This window comes from Perna viridis, chromosome 6 (assembly GCF_037379345.1).
Source record: "Perna viridis isolate PV_CMFRI_1.1 ecotype Kerala chromosome 6, ASM3737934v1, whole genome shotgun sequence".
In the NCBI taxonomy this organism is placed as follows: Eukaryota; Metazoa; Mollusca; class Bivalvia; order Mytilida; family Mytilidae; genus Perna; species Perna viridis.
The window spans coordinates 15984470-15996721 of record NC_142450.1 but is presented as its reverse complement, the minus strand read 5'-3'; the positions used below and the strand labels follow the sequence as shown (position 1 = coordinate 15996721).

At 32.4% G+C, this 12252-nt stretch overlaps 1 protein-coding gene across 1 annotated transcript in view; it reads right to left on the bottom strand.

The window, feature by feature from the left end:
- The window catches only part of LOC148613845 (hemicentin-2-like), a 53471-nt gene extending 41472 nt beyond the window's left edge, over positions 1 to 11999 (bottom strand). Inside the window, exon 1 of the mRNA XM_088587481.1 lies at positions 11867 to 11999. Coding sequence (XP_088443607.1) covers positions 11867 to 11945 — 79 coding nt within the window. The 5' untranslated portion in view covers positions 11946 to 11999. The remainder of the gene's footprint in view (positions 1 to 11866) is intronic.
- Positions 12000 to 12252: the final 253 nt, after the last annotated feature.

The window sequence follows — 12252 nt, the reverse complement described above, 5'->3', positions numbered from 1 at the left end:
ATTGTGCTGTTAGGTGTAAAGTATTGATGTAATGTGTCTATGAAATAGTTAAATCAGTATGCACTTGTTTTATGGACGAGATAGGTCAGGGTTGAAATTGCCTCTCTATACATGTATTTGATGTAACGTTGCCTTCCCCTATCTCTGAGTGAGTGAACTGATAAATAGGCTTTTATACTATAATACCTCTGTATTAACTGCAAATTTATTTGCAATTTTGTGGACACTTAAACCTAAGCTGAATGTCAAGACAATGTTCCTTTAAGTTAGAGACAAGTCTTTTCACAGAAGTGTTCTTTATTACACTTGACTCAATCATTTAACCCTTACAATGCAAAGAGCTTATATATAGGGTTTTCGTACTGTATTTTGCCAAAAGCCTATATATTGGCTTGGCAACTGGTGTTTGCACATTCAACAAGTCAATCGTTCTGCAATAGTGTAATTGACGTCACAAGTCTGAATATGATGATGTGTGGGGTGCTTTACAGGGTAAATTAAAAAAAAACAAAACAAATTCATTTCTTGCAAGTTTTGATCTTTTGTCTACTTGTCGTTTCGTATTGTCCAAATTGTCACATTTCATTTACTTCTCGTTTTTTATCTTCAGTGCAATCTATTTAAATCGTCCCGCTTTACTTGTACTTCGTACAGAGAAAAAAATACTCGTAAAAAACAAAACATACAATTACAACGATACATTATATACATGTATGTATTTTGATAAAAGCGCAAATATTTCAAAATGTGTTCACTCATAGATTACATCTATCGCACAGTAAATAACTTAAGTAATATTTGTAATAAATGAAATTTGGGATGATTCTTTTTAATGTTTTAAATAATACGTTTACAGGGGCGTGGCTAGGCCTGTTTTATTTGTACACAAAATTACGGCGAGGGGTCTGGGGGGGGGGGGTCGCTCAAGGCCTCCAGTGAGTCATTGCACAAAACCTTTATTTTATCTTCAAAATGTGTGTTTTTATTTTTTGTTATTTTTTCCGAAAGTACGCGTATTTGCGTATAGGCAGCTACGCCCCTGGCTTAATTAATAAATTTCAAGATCAAAAACAAGATTCTGAGAAAATTGTACTTAGAAAGAATATTAATTTGTTTCCCATCTAGTCTAACAGGAAATGAAATAGTCATAACAAATCAAGTCAGATCTGATCCAGCAACCTATAAATTGTTAACCTGATAACAGAAACAAATCCATTCATCCAACATATCAAGCTACATCAGAAGAAATAAAAAGAAAGTGCTCCTTTTGTTCTAGCTGTGAAAGAGGTGTAAGATGAGGCCGGGATCCGTCATGGCTCTGTGTATACCATGTTATCAACTGAATTTTGTTGACCCTGGTTGGGGGATGCCTACTTTTGGATTGTCCTATGAATTTAAATTGCTGAATTATAACCGATTTTGATTTTTTGACATTTTTAATACTTGGAGTAGAGACTTGAAAATAGTTGAATTCACTTGTTTAACATGACATATAAAAACTGATTTTTTATTTTATTTTTTTTATTTTTTTATTTTATTTATTTATTTATTTATTTATTTTGTTGCATTTTCACTTTTTTCTATTTTAACTAGTCAGGAAATGCTATACTACAGTCAATTGATTGACTTTAAGTGAAAACTGATCAATAAAACATTTTTTTTATTTCATTAAAATATCTATCTGTGTCTGTGAGACATTTCTTCTTTTGTCACTACCGAGTACATGCCTATGGTACAAATTTGACTGAAAATCCACATTTTTGGCAACTAAGATGTCTTTTTCATTAAAATGGTGGTAACTATACGACATTATACTCTATTAAACCTAAGTTATGTACCCATGAACTTCAACTTTTTTGCAATTGGCTGTATCAGCCAGCAGATTTTAGATTATCAAGAGGCTCTCTTTTGCTAAGGCTAAAAAAAGGTGGTTCAAACTTAAGTTTCTATGAATAGGAGACAAAGAAATTGAGATTTTGAAACAATTTGGTATTCATAGAACAGTTTAGGCATTTGTCTTATCAATTCATACCACTTTTCTAAGGTAGCTAAATTATTCTTTATCAAAACTGAAATAAACAAATACTGTTATAGGGTACCAAAATTAAAATTGAAACAAAAATTCACAGAAAAGCAGGAGGACAGAGATATTTTGTCTTTAAGTTTGAAATTGAAACAGTTATAGAAAACAACAAGACTTATAAATATCTAAAAGATCTTATTAGTAATAGGTATCAGTCTTGCATTACATATTCCGGAGCGGGTGTACGTCAAAACATGAAGGCTAAAAAATATAGTTCGCTTCAAGCTATGACACAAGAAAACTGTTTTTTTTTTTAATGAAAAACAGTATTTTCATGAAAGAAATGCTTCAGAAAATGTTCGTGCCTTTTTTTCTAGAATGGACCTAAAAATATTTTTGACATTTCATTGATGAAAAGACATGGTCAAAAAATAGATGGAACCCCTTGTCTATTTTTTTTTAAACTATGAAAATGTATGGTTTACTATAGAAGCCTATGGGGCAAAGAATACAAGGCTAAGATCTTTTGTATTTAAGTGTCAATTACAGAGTTATCTTCCTTTATTTTGAATTCTGCTGGCATTCTATTTGATTTTCATCTCCTACAGGTAAGAACATGGATACTATGAAAACCAGAATGTTAATTTCCATTTACTACAGCAATACAAACAAAACATCAAAAATAAAAAATATGTAGGCTGGACTTTTCGGTCATTTATCATATTATGCATGATTCTTAAATGAAGTGTTACTTAATAACAAAAATAAAAAAAAAACAAGAAGTATGTTTAGAGTTGTATCATAAAATTCTAAAATGAATTTTAACAGTCTTTCACAAAATCATTGAAGAATATAATGTGATTTAATTCTTCAGAACAAGGGAAATATGATAATGATTTTCAATTTTCCCTCTTTAAGCATTTCCGTGGCCTTGATGTCAACTAAGTGCAGATTACCAGGGTGATCCTGTACCAGGATATTTGGAAGATGATGATAGTCAAAAAAGTGAAATGTAAGACTTACTTCTAAGCAACTGATGTTATTTTGATGAAGGGAGAAGGAGATCATAACAGTCTAATTAAATTAGACTTTCATTTTTTTTTTTATTTTCTATGCTCGCAACAAATAAAAATCGGAGACTGGGGATCGTATAGGCATAAAAAATACTGAAAATTAATCATCAAGTGTTCAATTTGGATTTGTAAATCAGTTAGATTGGGAAAACATATGAATGTTTATAAATTCTTGAATGCAAATGCCAAAAAGATTCCTTGAATCTTACTAAAATTCATACATTTTGTTCATATTTTTGCCATATTGTTGTCAGAATGATGTTAACAAAAACAACTTAATATTTAGTTAATAGATTCATTAGACACGAAGGAAAGCCTTTCAGTATTCAAAGAATCTTACACCTAGTTTTAAAAAGGGGTTGCAGTGGAGAAAAAGGTTACTGTAGACCTTATCTTTGATGATTCTGTTGTCAGGGTGTTCTTTTTAAAATTCTGTACTTTTTTTGTTTTTTTTTTACGATTGCAGAAATGTGCAAGATTCATATAATGTTATGGCGTTGTCGTCCCCAAATGTACAGGGTTTAACAGGCTGCGAAGGGTATTAGTCCCATTATTGTCAATGTCTAGTTATATTTTATAAGTTATGATACATTTTATATGTATTGCTTAGTATATGTTACTATACAATATTGCCAATAATGTGGAGGATTTATGTCTTAGACTTATATTTTTTATATTTTTGGTTGGTTGTAAAGCCCAAATTGTGAACAAAAGAAAGGAAATACTAGACAGCAAATTGAAGAAACTATATTGTAATTAATATAAAAGATTTAAGGAAACAATTTTTATACATGTATGGCTATCAATTAGAAATGGGTCTTACACATTCATATATCCATCCGTCTGTCTGTGTTTACATGTAACATGGTAACTTTAAAAACGCTTGAATAGTAAACTTCATGTTTATTGTTCAAATTTTATCAGATTGTAAGTTACCATATTTTGTTGATCATATTGGTCCGCAATTTTGATTTGACTAATTTACATGAGTTATTGGAAATGTGATCTTAAACTTTTTTTGGTGAGGAGGGACATGAGGCCATGTGTAGCAATCTTTTTAGTTTTTTGGAATAATTGAATTTTTTATATGACCACAGAAATAGATTTTATTGCCAAATTGTTTAGGAATTAGGGTGCTAAAATCGCTATAAATTCAAGCATTTAATATAATTTTACTACAGAACTTCAATGGAAGCACATGGATGTCTGATATTGTACCACAATATTTAACACCTGGATTAAGACTTAAACTATCTAGGAATGAGGTTACAAAACTAGACAGAAAGCAAGCATTTTCCAGAACTCCAGACACTAAACTAATGATAAGTAAATGAATCTCTTTGAACTGTACCACTAAGTGCCATACCCTTAATTTTTTTTATTGCTAACTTTTTTATTCTTATTGTATAGTCTTATTGTTATTTTTACCATTTTATTTTTCTTCGAAGAACTTTATGCTATACATCAACAGTTAACCTTACTGCATCAAATTAAAGAGTAATCAAGGGAACCAAGGTTATAGCGTTGAAAACAGAATGCAATCCTGGGACAAAGACCAGATATGGAAAACAGACATACGTAACAAAGAACATAAAGTAACTAAAATCATACATACAAAGTAACAAAAACAAATGAGCAACTCGGACTCCACTAAAAACTTGGAGCATGGGCCAGGTGCACCGGTAGGATAAGCGTCCTCTGCTTTTCTAGAAACACCTGCCGAGTTGCTCATAAAAAGTAAAGTAGTCCGGGGTGGACAAACGAGGAAAGGAAAACTAAATGTTGTGTCCTTAAATGCCTTAAAAGTTTTGAAATTGACCTTTGCAAATCCTTTTTATGAGAACAAAATGGTGGTCATATAATGGTATGCTGTTATCATTGTTTATAGACACTTCTTGTCCGGACAATAACTTGAGTATGAATGTATATGTTTATGAAATTATACCACGAGGTGACATACCTTTAAGGACGTCTGGGATTGATGTTGGGAGTGTGCCTTGTACTGTTTAGGAAAAAGGTACCGGAAACGAGCATTTTCATGATTTTCGGACAAAGACTTGAGTAAATTTAAATGAATCTCTTTGAAATTATACCACAAGGTGTCATACCACAAAAGAAAGGCTAGGATTGACTTTGGGGGTTTGCTTATTGATGAATAAGGTTGCCACTGTTATTCTGGTCAAATTAGTTTCCTGTATCAAATATTGAATCGCAATCAAAATTCAGAACTGTATCTAGCTTGAATGGTGTGTTTATATGGCCCATTTTTCAGGGATTGGCCTCTGTTTTTGTATCAAGCTGCGTTTTTTCGTTACGAGTTATGGCAGGTTTTCAGTTTACTTCCATATGCATATGTGGACGGTTGTTACGTGTTCAGGACCCAGCTGTTTATATTTCCATGCATTACTGTTTTCTTAATCCTTTCCAGTTATTACTGGTGTTTATGAATCAATTTATAATAGTTCCCTTCTTTTATATATTATAGAAAAAACAAATGTGTTGTCAGTTGTTGATATTTAATATATAGTAAATGAATGATTAAACATGATATTGGTTATTCATATTTATATGTTAAAAATTGAGGCTTTTTCGAAATAACAAATTGTTCATTTAAATGTGCCATTCCGGTACTGAATTTAAAATTGGCAACAGAAAATGATAAAACACTGTTGCATAACACATTCTGCTTGTAATTTGATATTTACATGAACCAAGTTTCATTATGATGAGTTCATATTCGAACAAATGAAAACTTACACAATTTAAAATACGTTTTATCAGAAATAACATGTAAAATCAATACAACAATGGAAGGAAACCAGAACAAAATATCTCCAAAACGAATCTTTAAAAAATGTTTAGAGTTTGGGCCGTATAAAATTGTAAATTGAAGTAGGACAAGAAATTTGAATAGAAGACATCAATACATATATTCAATGAAAACATACTCGCGAGAGGTGAAAACAAATCAGAAAATATCATAGTTTCCTTTGAAATGAAAAAGTACTAAGGAACTACAGAAAACCACAGTATTGGCAAATGACTGACATTTTCAGTACTGAAAATTGGCTGAAATTTACAGTACTAAAAAAATTCAAAGTACTGTGAAATGACAAAAAAGGTAAGTACTGAAATTACCAAAAACAAATTTCTTACTGAAATGTATTGTGAAAGAAAAGTATTGATTTTATAGCGGCATAAAAAGTACATACAATTTGTAGTTAAATTCCTGGTAGTGTAGAACAGTTTTCCTGACAGATTCTCACAGAATTGAAGAGAGGTTAGAAGAGATTGCAAGGGTAAGTTGTATAGCGTTACTGTTTTTACATTTTACCACATTCATCACATGTAAGATTATGCATGTTCAATGGTGAATCTAGAAATTAATAAGAAGGGTCAGGATCCCTATACAAAAATAATAAGTGCCACTATGGATAACCAGGCTATATATTGCTCAATATTTTTGCTCTGTGAATACGTTTTTATTGCGTATCACATTTTGCTTAACTAAAAACTGCGAAAAGGGAATTTCCGGAACTTTTTTTTCTTTTCTCTTGAGGTTGGATTTGTTATGATGTGTGGTTCAATTATAAGATAAATTTATGCATTTAAAATTATTGGATCATTTACCAAGACGCGTGCAATGAAATATCTATATATTTTCGAAACATTAAATCTTAAATGAAAGTTGATTTTTCGCATATACGATACTTTAACTACTAGTGTATTCTATATTATGTTGAAATATCGTGATTTTCAGGGTATTATTTCCTACATTTTCACAAAAAACCAATAAACTGTACATTCATTTTTATGAAAAATTATATCAAGGCCTGACTTTTGCTGTTTTAATTTAATCAATTCTGCAGAAAGGGCGAAAATGAACTAACTCTGTTTTGAGATGTTCTCTGTGTATTAAACGTAAACTCCATGGACATTGACATGCTTGTCAATTGAGGAACAATACGCATAAGGTTATTTAAACTATAACTGAGTGGGCAATATCAAGTGAATCTCAGGTGTGTGTTTAATTTTGTCATTCGCCACATCTAACACACATTTTGACTTCTTAGACAGAGAAGTACTTAAGTGTCTCAATCAATTTCAACTCGAGATTGAAACCTACATATAATTGACAAGCTGTCTTTGGTCTGTTCTTGAATTTTAATAGCACGTATAGTTAATATGTAAAAATCATTTAATTTGTAAATTTATCTACGATGTGTTCGATAAATATTCATTTTGAAAACGAGAATTTCTCTATGATTTAGTGGTGAGGGAAGGAGGGGGGCGACAATGCTTCGATGGTTGTTAGGTTAATGCATGTAAGCATGACCTGGTCGCGAACAATTTGAGTACTGTTTTCTGGAACAAAATACTCTAGCGACCTTTAAATAAAAATAATTAAACCTGAATTCCGGATATGCATTTGATCGGAGATACCATTTGGAAATGTCAGTGCCTGAAAAAATTGTTTTTGGGCGAGTAAAAATTTAGAATAACTGGCCCAAACTGACTATTGGTGGCCCAACCATTTACTGACAGAAGAAACACAAAAGAAGAAAATCTAAATCTGTTTCCAGAAGAACTTGGGTCTAGACATTGAAAAAGTACATACATGTACCAGTTATCAGTACAATATTTTAAATTGATACAAAAGATTCATTGGGGGGGGGGTTCTGATCCCGGATCACAATTAGTATTTTGCTAGAATCCCGTGTCAAGATTGTTATATTTTCATTTTCCTATTTCCCGTGTTTTTACATATGAATAAATACTTTTACTATATACTGGCATTTGCCGAAGGTATTTCGGGTTGGTCGGCGTTCTTCATTATAAGGCACGGGCTGGCAGGACCATTTGATTTTCTGGGGGTGGTCTGGGATTTGTTTGAAAAAAAATCTTGACCTTGAATTTTACAGATAAAAATATTCTGGTCAGTACAGGCTTTGAAGAAAATAATCTGGCTTTGATTTTGGCCAATGTAAAAAAAAAAAAACAAATTTTCCAACAAAAATTTCTTGTATTAGATGTATTGGAAACAAAATTAATCTGGTCTGCAAAGTGGGCGAAAAAAGTTCCCAGCTCAGGTTAAAATCCCAGGCCACCCCAGAAAATCAAATGGTCCGTGCCTTAAGTGTACTAGAAAACAAACTAAAAATTGTGTGTTGGCTGGCTCTAGCTAAAATACGTTTTCCCGATTTCCCGCACAAGATTTTGATTAATCCCGTGTCACGATCAAACTATTTTCCGTTTTTACAGAACTTTTTTTTCTGCTTTTCCCGCGTGTCACGCTTTGACCCCATTGAGACCCACCAGAAAAGACCATGGAGATTTTTCCCTTTCAGCCATGCCGGTGCGCTTCGTAAGAAAAACTCTGGAAAAAAATAAAATCTGAGAATTCCGATGTCATTATGCAAACTTGATTTCCATTGGTCAGTGAGATATTTTCGACCAATCGCTGTGACCGTATTATATTTGCTATGGAAAACTGATACTGATCGCAAATTTCTGTCTTCGCCGGAAACCGATGGCCATTTTGTTTATTCAAATGATTTTTCATCTGTTTTTTCTGCAGTCGCCCAGATAATTCTTTTTGGGCCAGCATCTCCATTACTTTGGACAACATTTAATCGCCCCATAAAGGTTTTACTCGCCATTGGCGAGTGGGCGACCGTCTATTTCAGGCACTGAATGTGTTATTCTTTAGAAACTAAAAGGGAAAAAGACCCTCCTACTTAAAATGACGTAGAAAATTGCATGTTATCTTATTCATATTAACGTATTCACAAGATAATACTTTACCTAGGCTCTAATAAATACGTCATGAATCGATTATAATGTTTTTTTTTCCATTGGGGAATACCCGGACAATAGGCACAATAGTATGAAACCAAGGAAAATGCGAACTCCCCATTGATAAAATAAAAAAGAATAAAACAACAGTTAACGAAATTATAAATGTCATTGTTGTAATGTAATTTTGTCCAAAAACATGAAATAAAAATAATACAATCATGTTATAACCTGTATCGCATATTGCAGTCTTGATAAGATCATTGGATCAATTTGGGTCCGGACGCTACACTAGATTTTTGGCTTAATAAGATATACAAGGAAAAATTAACACATGTTTGGTGTTTTTTTTTTTTTTTTAAAAGTTACATTTATTACAGAAAAGAACATCATCAACCAGCTTACATTAAAAGTTGTATCCCTATTTAGAAACCGTATCCAAAAACTAATGTTTACTTTGAAATGTTGTTGTACTTTTGAATCGTCTGATTTACCCAAATTTGTATTTTAGTAACACAAATTTCGGTGTTTTTTTTTCAAGATCCGAATAAAAGTGTTGGCAATTTGAAAAAAAAAGTTTTTTAATTTGCTTGTGACAGTTTATGCTCATATATTTCAACATTAGATTTGTTTCTAGATTGGAATGTATGAAAAAAACACTGTTCCGATTTTGAATGTTTAAATGTGTCACTTTTGAGCTTCATTCTCCCAATCAATGTGACTGATGGATACAGAAAAATTCACAAGCGGCAGGTTTAAAGGGTGAGACCATCTTTGCATTAAATTGGGATCTTATGATAAAGCATACCCACATAAACAAGAATAAATAACCTTTAATGCAAAATGCGCTTTTATAAAATGCTCAAGGCTATGCAAAATTCGAAATCCTTGAAATATAAGGCGATAGCCATCTTGCAGAACTCTCCTATCTGAAGGAAAATCATAGCCAGATTTTTTTTTATTTTTACCTATAGCTTCCGATTGGCTCGTGACGTCACTAAGTCGGTTTGGTTCTGATACAAATACTGCAAATGATATGTACACAAAGAATATTCCGTAAATATTTCTACGATCATGTTTATCGAATCACCAAAACACGATGACTTGTCAAGCTTACGATTGCACGAATGATAAAAGGAATGTTCTATAAGTTTTTTTCCAGCAAAACGAACATTCTTCGGAAGTAGCCATACGATTTTCCTTACAAATACTAGTCATCTGGCTGCAAGTCCAGTTGTTCGTCGGTGATGTCTGACATTTGCTTATACATGTTGTGCCTCAATCTCTTATTCTATTTATTATGGGTTGAAATGATAGGGGAAAAGTCCCAAATTTGCGATTTCTTCGGACATCGTAATCAATTACCTATTTACTTTCACGTTACAAACCGACTTCGTGACGTCATAGTTCAACCGGTCATGATGGCGCCCATAGGCGTGGGAAATTCAAATTTCCTAATTATTAATCTCGATTTATTAATTAAGAAAAGGAAATTAATTTGTGTCAATTTAATTTTTATGAATATTTAACTGATTACTTTCGATAGTTATGACGTTCACAACAACATGGTATTTCCCTTTAAGCTTCCGCCGGGAGATTACGAAATGTATGATGAAATATCGGTAGGCTTCCGTCGGAAGCTAGAAAGTAAACACTTACATCGATGTATTAATTTTATACTTTGCAGCAACAATGTACTACTATTAATACAGTACCTGTATGGGATAAACTTTCCATTTTATAGGGTATGGGAGAATGGGGCATGGGAAATGGGACCATGGGGAATGGGGGATAGGGCAATGAGGAATGGGGAATGGGGCAATAGGGCATGGGGAATGTGGAATGGGGATGGGGCGACGGGGAATCGGGCAATGGGGAATGTGGCATTGGGAATGGGGTAAATGAATAAAGCAATGGGAGTGGGGCGAGGAAATAATTTTCATTGGTAAATCAAACAAATTATTCTGCCTCTTTCCGCTAGCAACGTACCTATCGTAATTCTATGACAACAATTAAAATAATTTTTAAACAAGTTTGTTTTAGAGTAATTTAAATTATTACAGGTGTCGCAGTTCGTTATTAATTGACATATTTTTTTCGGACGTGTTTAAATCCAGAAAACTATGCCCATCATCAGGAGACAACTTCATATTTTCACAATAAACGCACTATTTGATAGTGAAAGTATTCTCTAAATACGGCGTTTTTTCGTTGGTGTGGACACCATTTCCTTGCTAATAACATGACCAAAATGTGCAATATTTGATAGAATGTCTGAATAATTGTACACAAGGTTAACTTTAAGCAATATTCCTTAAATGTCCTTTCTATGCACAAATTATTAGTCTTTATGTTTTATCATGTGTGATGGATTCAAATCTCCCAAATCACAAATAAAAAATTCAATACTTTACGATCAGTTTTCACATGAATTTTAGGCCAATAAGACCCTTTATCGCCCCTTCTCCTTTGTTGCAAGTATATATGCATATCAAATAGCGTAAACATAACATTTTATTCAACATATACTGATTGAATTTGCATATTACTTTCTTTAATTCTTTTGTGTAAAGCTACGTAATATACAATTACCCAATGTCAATAAATCAGACAAAAATTACTCATTAGATCTATAAGAGAATTGATATGGTTAATGTCAAAGAGACAACAACCCCACCAAGAAGGAAAATGTATGCTGAAAGCCACCCATGGGTCTTCGATGTACGAGAGGAACTCCTTACCCCAGAGGGAAGGCTTACACTGGTAAAAAAATATGCACGTGTAAATAGAGTCCCTTGTTAAAACAGAAATAATGAAATAGATTATACAAATACACAATCAGAAAAATAATAGCAGTTAAATGAAATGCTACCTCTAGACCAATTCACAACTACAAAAAATTGTTCTCATCCTATGCATAACATTCTTTTTAACATTATTTTATATTCACATACTATTCGTATACTTTACATACCTTCTGTTCTTTCTGGAAAATGTAAGCAAATCAAAAGTAAAATATTCAAAAACGCTGCAATAAATGTATCCAAGAGCATTTTCTAGAGCTTTTACTCCGTGTTAGGAGTACAAGTGTTAAAATGCATTTAATTATCATTAGACAAACATATCTCCTAGAAGTATCTCGGTAATTATCAAAGTGTTTGATGACGATATTATAATGGAAAAATTCGATTATCTATTTCAAATAAAACGATATTCAAATAGAGACTTCAGCTTTCAAACTAATTCGTCCATTCAAATTTTAATATTGTTTTATGGTTGTAAATTAAATATTTAAGAGGGTGTACAAAAACCAGGCAGTCGGTGACACATGACAATTTTTTTCAAATTTGTTCTCACACA